Source organism: Kogia breviceps, chromosome 16 (genome assembly GCF_026419965.1).
Source record: "Kogia breviceps isolate mKogBre1 chromosome 16, mKogBre1 haplotype 1, whole genome shotgun sequence".
Classification (NCBI taxonomy): Eukaryota; Metazoa; Chordata; class Mammalia; order Artiodactyla; family Physeteridae; genus Kogia; species Kogia breviceps.
This window is the reverse complement of record NC_081325.1, coordinates 25,924,865-25,937,430: the sequence shown is the minus strand read 5'-3', so window position 1 is coordinate 25,937,430 and position 12,566 is coordinate 25,924,865. Positions and strand designations below refer to the sequence as shown.

Genomic DNA, 12,566 nt, shown 5'->3' with positions numbered 1-12,566 from the left:
TTCTGTGGTATCAGTTTAATGTCTCCTCTTTCATTTCTGATTTTGAGTCTTCTCTTTTTTTCTTAGTCTAGGTAAAAGTTTGTCAAATTTGTTTTTCTTTTCAATAAACCAGCTTTTAGGTTTCTTAACTTTCCTATTCTTCTGGTCTCTATTTCATTTATTTCTGCTCTGATCTACGTTATTCCCCTCCTTCTGCTACTTTGGGCTTAGTTTGTTCTTTTTCTAGTTCCTTGAGGTGTAAAGTTAGGTTGTTTTTTTTAGATCTGTCTCTTTCTTAATGTAGGCATTTATCAGTATAAACTTTCCTCTTTGAATTGCTTTTGCAGCATCCTGTAGGATTTGATATATTGTGCTTCCATATTTATTTGTTTGAAGATATTTTTTGAGTTCCTTTGATTTCTTTTTTGTCCCATTAACTGTTCAGGAGTGTATTAACTTCCATATATTTGTGAATTTTCCATCTTTCCTCCTGTTATTGATTTCTATTTTTTTACCATTTTGGTCAGAAAAAATACCTGGTATGATTTCAGTCTTCTTAAATTTGCCAAGATTTATTTTGTGACCTATTATGTCATCTGTCCTGGAGAATGTTCTGTGTGTGCTTGAAAAGAATGTGTATTCTGCTGCTGTTGGATGGAATGTTCTCTATATGTCTGTAAGGTCCATTTGGTTTAAAGTATTGTTCAAGTCCGATGTTTCCTTGTTGATTTTCTCTCTGGATGATCTGTCTATTGTTGAAAGTGGTTTCTTTAAGGCTTCTGCTGTTACTGTTTTGTCATCTATTTCTCCCTTCATACCTGTTATTTTTTGCTTAATATATTCCAGTGTTGGGCACATATATATTTAAGGTTATTACATCTTCTTGATGAATTGACCCCCTTATCATTATATAATGACTTTCTTTGTCTCTTATTACCATTTTAGGCTTAAAGTTTATTTTGTCTGATATAAATATAGTTACCCCTACCCTCTTTTGGTTTCTCTTTGCATGGAATATCTTTTTCCATTCCTTAACTTTGAGTTTATGTGTGTCTTTAAATCTGAAGTGAGTCTCTAGTAGGCAGCATATAGTTGGTTCTTGTGTTTTTATCCATCCATCACTCTGTACCTTTTGATTGGAGAATTAAATCTATTTACATTTAGATTAATATATGTAAGTACTTACTAATGCCATCTTATTGGTTTGGGGCAGTTTTGTAGTTCCCTTTTTCCTTTTTTTCTCTCTTGCTGCCTTCCTTTTTGAATTGATGAGTTTCCAAAGTGGTATGCTTTTATTTCCTTCTCTTTATCTTTTGTGAATCTATTTTAGGTTTTTGCTTTGTAATTACCATGCTGCTTATATGAAAGATGATATATATATGGCAGTCTGTTTTATGCTAATAAAAATTTTGGTTGAATACCAAAAGTACCTTTTCAGTTGCCCCCCCATTAATATTTTATTGAAGTGTAGTTGATTTACAGTATTATTTTGATGTCACAATTTACATTTTTATATATTGTGTATACATTAACAAATTGTTTTAGCTATAGCTCTTTTTAATACCTTTGTCTTCTAACCTTTATACTAGAGTTAAGTAGTTAACACAACACCATATTATATTATTAAACTGTTTTGTATTTGACTCTGTGCTTACTTTTACTTGTTTTGTGTTTTCATGTTGGTAATTAGCAACCTTTCAGCATTTCTTATAAGGCACTTTTAGTGATGATGAATACCCTCAGCATTTTTTTGTTGTTGTTTTTTGGGGGAAAGTCTTTATCTCACCTTCATTTCTGAAGGACAGTTTAGTTTGGTAAAGTACTTTGGGTTAGCTTTTTTTTTTTTTCTTTCTTTCAGCACTTTGAATATATCATCTTGGTCTCCACTGAAATATCTGCTGATAGCGTTATGAAATTCCCTTGTATGAGAGAAATTCTTTTTTCTTGCTGCTTTTAAAATTCTTTGATTTTAGACAGGTTTAGTAAAATGTGTCTTGGAAAAGATCTTTTGGGATTGAAATTTTGAGGTGACCTACTAACTTCAACTTGGACCCATAAATCTCTCCCCACATTTTGCAAGTTTTCAGCCATTGTTTCTTTTTTTCTTTTTTCTTTTTTGGCCACACCATGTGGCTTGCAGGATCTTAGTTCCCTGATCAGGTATTGAACCTGTGCCCTCGGTAGTGAAAGCACAGAGTCCTAACCACTGATGCACCAGGGAATTCCCTCAGCCATTATTTCTTTAAATCATCTTTCTGCCCCTTTTTCCCTCTCTTCATCTTCTGAGATTCCAAGGATGCATACATTATTTCTCTTGATTGTGTCTCAAAAGTCCCATACAGTTTCTTCATCCTTTTCACTCTTTTTTTCTCCTCTGACTATAGAATTTCAAATGATCTGTCTTCAAACTCACTGATTCTTCTGCTTGGTGTAGTCTACTGTTGAAGCTCTCTATTGAATGCTACAATTCAGTCATTGTACTATTAAGCTCCAAAATGTGTTTGGTTCTTTTTTATGTTTTTTTTATCTCTTTGTTGAATTTCTCATTTTGTTTTTCTGTTGTTTTCCTGATATCATTAAATTGTTTGCCTGTATTCTCTTATAGTTCTCAGTGCATCTGTAGAACAGTTTTTTTCAATTCTTTGTTGGATAATTCCTGGTCTCAATTTCTTTGGGCCAGTTACTAGAAGTTTACTGTATTCCTTTGGTAGAGACATTTTTCCCTTATTCTTGGTGAACCTAGCAGCCTTGTGTAGGTGTCTACACATTTGAAAAAGGAATAACCTCTTGTAGACTTTATAGACTAATGTCAGTATGGGAAAACTTCCACATGCAGGTGGGGCACACTGGAGTAGGTCTGGTGGTACCAGGCGCCAAGGGGGCATGTGGCAGCAGTGGGTCTGGGGGGTTGTTATTGCTTTAGCTCAGGTCACTAGAATCCAACAACTGCGTGGTTCTTGGCAAACACTGCAGGGGTTCCACAGTGGCTGCAAGGGCTGTTGGCGTCCTCAGCAGCGCTTCCAGATCCAGCAACTAGAGACCAGGACAGGCAGTGGTGGTGGCAGGCTCTGGTGGTGAACATACACTCGGCTGCGGGGCCAGCTACAGATGCCTGTATATGTAGTGGTCGGGGCCAGTTGCAGACACACAGTAGTAGGGGCCAGGCAGGCAGCAAGGGCCAGAGTCAACTACACGTTCACTGACAGCTTCAGGGACCCTGGCTGTCGGGGTGCTTTCCCATGGCTGCACAATCTCCCCCTGAGGGTAAGCACTGCTGTAGAGGCTGGTGATGGGTGTCAGGGAAGCACCATGCAAGTGCAGAGCTGGTGGGGCTAGCCCCAAGCATGCAAATGGCAGTGGGGTCAGCCATGGGAGTCTAGGCTGCCATCTTGCACAGAGGCCTGAGCTGACTGCAGTGTGGTTCCCGGGCTCTGGCAGTGGCAAGGGCAAAGGGACTGAGGCAGCTGACATAAGTGAAAGCTAATAGCTGTGCAGCACAATACCTGGTGAAATCTGCAGGGCATCTGCAGCAGCTGTGATGTCTGTTGGTTCTTTCTTCAGTGGCAAAAGCTGCTTTGTTTGCCTGTAGAGCAGGTCACTGTGAACTGCAATCACTCCCACTGCATGGCTGTTCTTGGTAGTCCCTGATTTTTTTCCTTGTTCCTAGCAGTCTCTATAGGTCTCACCTTCACCATTGTGGGTGGAGTGAAACCTAAGCAGGACCTTCGTGCAGTGGCCCAAAAGGCTGCATCAGCTGGTCACCCACCCACTCTTCTTTTCATGTTGAGGGGAACTGTTTCCAACTGGGAGGTTTCCTCTTGTCTCTGAGCAGTGTCAGCTCGGGGGATGGGATGATGTAGGCAAAGTGAAGTTGTCTTTCTTATCTTCTTTTGCAATTATTCTCATGGTATTTTGTTCCACTGTCTTGCTTAAATTTCTTAAATGGACTCCAGAGCTCTCCTAGAGCTGTTTTTCTTCATGGATAGCTATCTAATTGTTGATCATTTTCTAAGAATGAAGACTGGGGTCTCCACTAAAGGCTTTTTAAATTTGTTTTTCCTTAATGAATCGGCTCTTATTTTTAACTGTGTATTTTATTACATATCCATTTATTAATGGATTTTCTGTTTCTTCATTTCTACTTTTGTAATTTTCTTCCCCTGACTTTTCTTAAGTTTCTTTGTGGTTGTTCTTTCTTCAGATGAACACTTCAGACTATTGACAGGAGGTGAGGAAGGGGTCTGTTCTTATTTCTTAATGAAAATAGTCAAAGCTATATTGTCTCTGAATATAATTCTGTCCATATATCACACAAACTTTGGGTGATGATTCCTTGATTTCATTGTTTTTGGAACAATTTAATATTGTGTTTTTGCTTACTCTTTTGACTGGTGGTTTTCCAAAAGGACTTATTTTTCAATCTCTACATAGGTGGAAGTTTTTTGGGTTTTTTCCCACCTTTATTACATTGTGTTCAGGTATTATAACCTTTACAATTTTTACACTTTGAATTTGGAAATTGACCATGGTTTTGAGGAAGTGTTTATGTAATTATTTTTTGTAACTGTTCTAAAGTTATTTGAAAAGAAGGTGTATTCTCTTAAGATACTTTATTTGCAGACTCTTTTCTTTCAAATACAAACTTCGTTTCCTCTGATTATGTCACACGGGTGTATATCCTACTTCACTGCCACTTCTGTTAGCTTCCACTTAGGAATTCCCAAGGACCATGATTTCAAAATGGACTCTTTTTCTATTTTATCTCTTCTGTAATCCCACTTAAGAAGTAATACTATGACTTGCTCACTTTATCAAAATACAACACAAAACACCAAGATTGTGAAATTAGATGAGTCTCTCATAGATTTTCTTGGACAGAGATTCATTTGTCCAGCGACCAAACCCTACTGTACTTCATTACTCAAAATCTTTCTCTGCTTGGCTAATGGAATTTCTTAGTTTCACCCAGAAGCGGAGTGGTCTAGGGGGAAGAATATAGGTTTTCGATCAACACAGGCCTGGGTTTTAATCCAAGTAATATTACTAGCATAACAGTTTAGTTGACCAAGTTATTTTTCTCTCTAAGCCTCAGTTTCCACTCCTGTAAAAACATAAAAATACAAAGCCAAGAATGAATACCCCATCAATTTCAGGGGCTACTAGCCTTCTTGGAAAGCACTATTGTTGACAATCTAAGAGAAAATAGGGAAGTAGGAAAAGCAAACGAAAATGGCATTTAGCATATATTTTTAATACAATAAAGTTTGCAAAGCTTTATTCAAAACAAATCAGATTTAAGACCTGTTCCAGTGAGAATTCCTGTTTCTTGCATCCCCTCATCAGATTTTGAGGAAATGTTATATAACATCATGATCTACTAATAGCTTCTTCCTCAAGTTTTATATTATATAGAATAGTTTTTGGTTTTGGTTTTTCTAGTTTTGAACTATCCATTACTGATTTGAAATTTTCTTTGTTCTTATATTCTTTGTACTTATATTCTCCATTATTTTGTTTTTTGCAATCCTAGCAAATTTCCTAACTATTGTTACATTTTTAAAAATTATTACAATGCTTAGAGACCTCTTTTATACCTGTTTTTTTTACCCATGTATATATAGGATGGAACATAAAAAAATCTCTCAATTCTACCACCATAGACCTTTCTACATAGTCTGTGTGAGAGGGAAGCAAATTTGTTATCATGTACTTTTAAGATAATTGAACTGAATAGCATATATTAAATTTAAATTCTAAGCAAACACATAAAAATCATGTTATCTCTAAACTGCAGTTGTCAAGAGCCGTAGTTGATGAGAAATCACTGTGAATGTCTCTCTGACTTTTGTCTCTGCTTTCCTCTGACTTGACTTCCTTTCTCACAGGGTCTCCCCACTTGGTAGCAAAGCTTTAGTCTTATATCATACTTACAGTTAGAGATCCCAGCAATAAAGAGGTGCTGCTTTGCGAGTTCCAAAAGTGGTCCTGCTTAGCTTTCATCACATACCCAGTTCCTATTCCTGAGCCTAACCACTGTGAATTCTGACTGGACATGAACTGAATTAAGCTCAAAACTCAGAAGGGAGAAGAGGTGGTTCCCAAAAGGGAAAAAAAGTTAAAAGGAGTTCTAGTGCTAAAAAAGACAACTAACTAGAAGACCCCAAATAAAAAGAGAATATTTCTATTCCAAGTGCCTAGTGCATTGTCTGGTTGATAGTAGACATTCACTATAGCTGCTGTTCATAGAGTTAACTACTACTGTAGATCTACCATAACCTTTCAAACTTCTCCTGGCCTCCAGGAAATGTTTTTCTCCCTTTATTTCCAAGAATCAAGATGAATGACTACATTAGCTGGGTTCTTCTGAGATTGAGGAGTGTAGATCTGTACTAATCTTCACTCTTCTTAGATGGGGTTTCTCAACTCTTTAATACCTGGGAGTTCTAATATTTAAATCATACCTTTACTTTTTATTCCCTTTTCTCTATTGTCATCACTCTTCCTTTCATGCTGACCAGGTAATCTTTTGGTTTCAAGTGATAGAAACTTGAGTTACCTTAAATTTTAAAAAGAGGTTATTAGTTCAAAGATTCCCAGAAAGGTTCTACGCAAGTTGCAGGAAGGGTAGGAATTGGGCCACACAAATTGTTGGAACCAGGCCTGAAACACTGGCAGGATTCTCCATCTCCCATCCTACTTTTCTTTGCATGCCAGCCTTATTCTCTATCTCTGCAGAACTCCTTTCTCTAAATAGGAGGCTATATGGTTCCCAACAGGTTTTATATTCTTAGCCACTAGAGCGTTAAACATAATGGTCTTTCTGGTCCATGTTCAGAAAGCTCATGGGCAGGACTGATGGGTATGGGGTGACTTACTTGCTCTTTCACAAACCAGTTGACTATGTAGATGGTAGGGTACTATGATAGGTTCATATTAATTAGGTACTAAGCTCTGGACTAGTCGTCTGATTATTCATACTAACCTCGTCTGATTATTCATACTAACCAAGTGGATAGTTGAAGGGCTAGTCCTAGAAAAGAGGTGCTAGTCAAGCAGTCTCACGGAGTCTGCTACACCAGAACATTGAGATTCCATGGTTTTCGTCTTGTGCTGTGTAAGCCTCCAGAGTCCTTGTCAGTCCTTGTCAGTCCACGGCAAAATCCGTTTCCAAAGATACTTCTCATTTATCCACCTGTGTAACTTATACTGCTAATCATAAGTACAAGCATTTCCTTCAGTGATACATCCAACAGGAACAAAAGAATAGATGGGACTTCTCCTCATGTGTCCACATAAACAGGTGCTTAGTATCTTAAATAATATGATAAAATCAGTATTTTAAAATAGTTTCCTACTCCAAAATGACCAGCTTGTACCTTCTATTATTATCATTAGAAAGATGACCTTGAGGCTTTGGTGGGCTCACACATTAGGTGAAAGTTTATCTTACTCTGTCAAACAATGGTTCTATTTTTACTTTCTGTTCCAGTGAGGAGGTAGATTTGGAACTTCCAAGCACTGAAAATGAATATGTATCAACTTCAGAGGCTGATGTTGGTGGGGAACCCAAAGTGGTTTTTAAAGAAAAAACAGTCACTTCTCTTGGAGTCGTGGCAGATGGAGTGGCCCCAGTCTTCAAAAAGAGAAGAATTGAAAATGGAAAATCTAGAAATTTAAGGCAACGAGGTGATGATCAATAACTGTAAAAGAAAGCTTTTTGGACAGAATGGAGACTATACATCTTAAGAGCTCCTCTCTGTTTATTTTACAGTACTTAAATGCTAAAAATTTAGACTTATTCTAAATGTAAAATAAATCTTTTTTCATGTGAAATTGATTTTTGTTCCTAAAATGGAAGCCTACCACATCACATTGTAATACAGTGTATTATGTTCAGTGTCTAAAAATTGCTAATTATGTCATAAGATGCTATGTATCTGTTATTTAAAACATGGAAAAGAAAGGCCTTTATTCCATTCTTACTCATATGAACATACTTGTACTGCACTGAAAGTGCATTACTTTTGCATTCGGATATTATCCAATAAATAAGAATTAGACCACATAAGAGAAGATTCACAGTCCGTGATGAGTCAGTCCTGAGGATCCTGTCAGAAGAACTGATGTAGAAAGTGTATGCATATTGGCTTACTTTATTCAATTTAACATCAAGGGCCAAGAACCAGGACTGCAACTCAGGTTATGCTTAATATGGAATGAAAATCAAACCAAAGGTAGAAGGGTGTATCTGCCTGGTTCAATGCAAAGCAACAACCATTGCTTAAGCATTTTCAGCTTGAGCCAGGCACTGTGCTAGAACTGGAGATGTAAAGGTGAGCAAGACATATCTCTGTTCTTCACGACTTCTCATTCTGATGGAGTCCTTTTTTCCTGTCATGTACTCTGTGTAGCGGCCTTATATGTACTGGAAAATATTTTTTAGGGTTTATTTGAAACTGTGTAGATGAAGTCTAGAACAAAAATAGCAAGGTCTCTGACTTCAGTAAAAGGTTTTGGTGTTCCTTTAGACAAATTAGAAATTTCCCATTTCCTGGTGAAATTTCTTAAAAAGTGGCATTTTCTTATTTAATCCATTTGAAGTAAGCACCTTCCCTTTATTATTCCAAAGTCTTAAAATTATATTTTTTATAAATTGTACAGTAGTTAACAGTTGGTAGTATTTGTCTTTTTAAGGTTACTAGTGTACATGTAAGGAAATTACAGCTTATTAAAAACTTTATGAAAGAGTAAATTAAATATTGTGTTTTTTTTTCTTCTAATACTGATCAGTGTCAACTTAGCATTGGTGAGATAGATAGATAGTATTTGGAGACTTGTCTTTATATTTGTTCAGTATACTTACTTGGCTATTTCACGAATGCATAGTGTTATAGAGAAGTATTTTACATTCTCCAAGCCCATTTGTCATCTAGCTAATAAGCAGTGCATTTTGGTGCCTGACTCTCCTCATTTAGAAAAGATAATAAGATATAAATGGAGTACTGCTATATTTTACCCACATATTTAGCTCATACTAAATAAACAAATTTGAGGACATTTTAAAAACCACACCTCATTATGTAAAGTGTTTCTCTTTGATGCATTCTTTAAATTATCTCCTTTACCTTTGTAACAAGACAGTATTCCCAGAAGTTTAAAGGCAATTCACCTTAAACTGAAACTGGTTTTAAGGATTGCTCAGAAAAGACTCTTGACAAACACAAAAATTTTAGTAAATCAAATCATGAAAAATAATACTTTTCTATTTGCTTTGAAAGAATAAGTAGAGAATATACCAGCTTCAATTACTGGATTTTTGCAGAAGTTAAATATTTGATATCATGTCTACCATTACCTTTCTATTATATTGTTTTGCCTATATTTTTGTATAGTTAGGAGATAATAAAGTCAATATATTTTTATTATATATAAAAAAATCTAAACAATAGAGAAATAAGTGTTTAAAAATTTAAAGTCCCAGTAATCGCTGACCCCTTCCCCATGGCCACTGTGGGGGTTTTGTTTTGGTTTGGTTTGGTTTGGTTTGGTTTTTTTCACTAAGCATGTTAATATTGTGGGTATATGTGGATAACCCTTATGACACCTGGATCTATGAGGTCTGCTTTCTGGATGAAATCGTATTCAAAGAAGCATAATCCAAATAGTCAAAAGTAGTTTTTGTTTTTTAATGCAATTTTTATAAATTCTGAAAACTGTACTGGGGGAAACAACCAGATTTTTAAGTACTGTATGGTACTTGCTCATACATCATATATAAACCAGAGTTTGTTTCTGGTTGTCTGTTATTGTACCAGCACCACACTGGTTTCATTATTGTGTTTTCATAGTATGTTTGAACATCTGGCAAAGCAGATACCCTCATAGTACCTTTCTGTTTAAAAATGTTCATATCTATTCATTATTTCAAGTTGCCACCTTTGCCTTTCCCCAAAAACTGTGATCCCATACCACACCTACTGAGTTGGTAATAACTGCCATAATTGGTTTTGATATTGGTTCTTCTCATCTATCAACATTGTCCTTTCAGTCAGTTTTTTAATGTCTCTCTAAAGTTGTGTAGTTTTCTCTCTAATGGGCCCTGTACGTTTCTTAAAATGTAAGCTTTCTGAGGGTGCCCACATCATAAGTACATGGCACATTGTAAGCAGTTAATACTTTTAAGTGAATGAATGAGAAAGTAGAAGAAAAAGAACAAAAAAAAAGAAATACAGATGACTCAAAACTACAACTGGATGTCATTTTTCACCAGATTACCAAACATCAATTTGTTACTGTTGGTGAAGTTGTGAGAAAATAGGTGAACTTGTACACTGTTAAAGTACATGCATTAATCTTTTAACTTTTTCTGTATTTTATTATGTTTTTACATCTTAAAAAGTTTGCAGGGTAAGAGACTGCTTCTCCCAAGGTTAGCCCTTCTTAGCAAAGGGCTTGCCTGGGAGCACATCTTTCACATACAAACCAGCCAATTCCGAGTCTCTGGCCCCAACCACCTACTTATCTAATTCTCACACACCAATCAAATACTCCCCCTGCCCCAAAATCATCCCAGGGCCAGATACCAGGCAACTAGAGGCCACTTCTATAGCCCAAAGCCCACTTGAATTGTTCAGACTAGCCAGTCCTAAACTGTTTACTCTGCCCTACCTCGCCTCTTCCAAACAAACTCTGATAAAGACACTGGCCTAGACTTTCCCCTTGCTCTCATCTTCCACCAAATCTGGTGTTTCCCCTGTAGCCCTGAGTGGCACATGATCACCTCCTCTCTGAGATCTGTGAGTATAATAAACTTCCTCCTCCCAAGCCTCATTCTCGTCTCTTGTGGCCACACCTACTTTTTACCATGCCATATCCAACATGTACATGTGTAGAACAGTACACATGGATACAATCTCTAATAGAGAAAGTTCAAAATACCAAAATTTAAAAGCACATATCTATTAACTGGGTAATTCCACTTCCAGAAATTTATTACAGGTACTCTCACACATGTTAGAAATGACAGGTATAAGGTTAATCTAATATTATTTCTAAATAAGCAATCTGAGAAAACCTTAGGGTCTATCAATATAAAACTTAAATCGGTTGCATTTCTTTATACTAACAATGAAATTCAGAAAGGGAAAGTAAAAAAACAATACCTTTTAAAATCACATCAAAAAAAAAGGAAAATACTTAGGAATAAACCTGACCAAGGAGGTGAAAGACTTACAAGCTGAGAACTATAAAACATGAATAAAGGAAACAAGGTGATTTAAGAAATGGAAAAATATCCCATGCTCTTGAATGGGAAGAATTAATATTGTTAAAATGGACACACTACCCAAAGCAATCTACAGATTTAATGTTATCCCTATCAAATTACCCACGACATTTTTCACAGAACTAGAACAAATAATCCTAAAATTTACATGGAACCATAAGAGACCCAGAATTGCCAAAGCAATCCTGAGGGAAAAAAACAAAGCAGGAAGCATAACCCTTCCAGACTTCAGACAATACCATGGTAATTGTACAATTACTACCAAGCTACAGTAATCAAAACAGTGTAGTATCAGCACAAAAACAGACGTGGACCAATGGAACAGAATAGAGAGGCCAGAAATAAACCCACACACCTTCAGTCAATCTTTGACAAAGGAGGCAAGAATATACAATAGGGAAAAGACAAGTCTCTTCAGCAACTGGTGTTGAGAAAGCCGGACAACTGCATGTAAATCAATGAAGTTAGAACACACCCCCACACCATCCACAAAAATAAACTCAAAATGGCTTAAAGACTTAAATATAAAGCATGACACCATAAACCTAGAAGAGAACATAGGCAAAACATTTTCTGATATAAATCGTACCAGTGTTTTCTTAGGTCAGTCTCCCAAGGCAAGAGAAATAAAAGCAAAAAAATCCCAAATGGGACCTCATCAAACATAAGCTTTTGCACAGCAAAGGAAACCAAAAATAAGGTGAAAAAGCAACCTATGGACTGGGAGAAAATATTTGCAAATGAAGCAACCAACAAGGGCTTAACTTCCAAAATATACAAACAGCTCATACAACTTAATAACAACAACAACAAAAAACCCAAACAACCCAATCAAAAAATGGGCAGAAGACCTAAATAGACATTTCTCCAAAGAAGACATACAGATGGCCAATAGGCACATGGAAAGATGGTCAACATCACTTATTATTAGAGAAATGCAAATCAAAACTGCAATGAGGTATCACCTCACACCAGTCAGAATGGCCATCACTAAAAATAACAAATGCTGAAGAGGGTGTGGAGAAAAGTGAACCCACTGTTAGCAGGAATGTAAATTGGTGCAGCCACTGTGGAGAACAGTATGGAGGTTCCTCAAAACACTAAAAATAGAATTTCCACATGATCCAGCAATCCCACTCCTGGGCAGAAAAAATAAGATACATGTACCCCTATGTTTATAGCAGCACTATTCACAATAGCCAAGACAGGGAAACAACGTAAATGTCCATGAACAGAGGAATGGATAAAGAAGATGTGTGTGTGTGTGTGTGTGTGTATATACACACACACACATACATATACA

The 12,566-nt window shown here is 36.5% G+C and overlaps 1 protein-coding gene across 1 annotated transcript in view; it reads left to right on the top strand.

The window, feature by feature from the left end:
- WBP4 (WW domain binding protein 4) overlaps positions 1–7,812 on the top strand; it is a 32,693-nt gene extending 24,881 nt beyond the window's left edge. The window contains exon 10 of the mRNA XM_059041749.2: positions 7,469–7,812. Within this exon, the coding sequence (XP_058897732.1) occupies positions 7,469–7,679 (211 nt within the window). The 3' untranslated portion in view covers positions 7,680–7,812. The remainder of the gene's footprint in view (positions 1–7,468) is intronic.
- Positions 7,813–12,566: the final 4,754 nt, after the last annotated feature.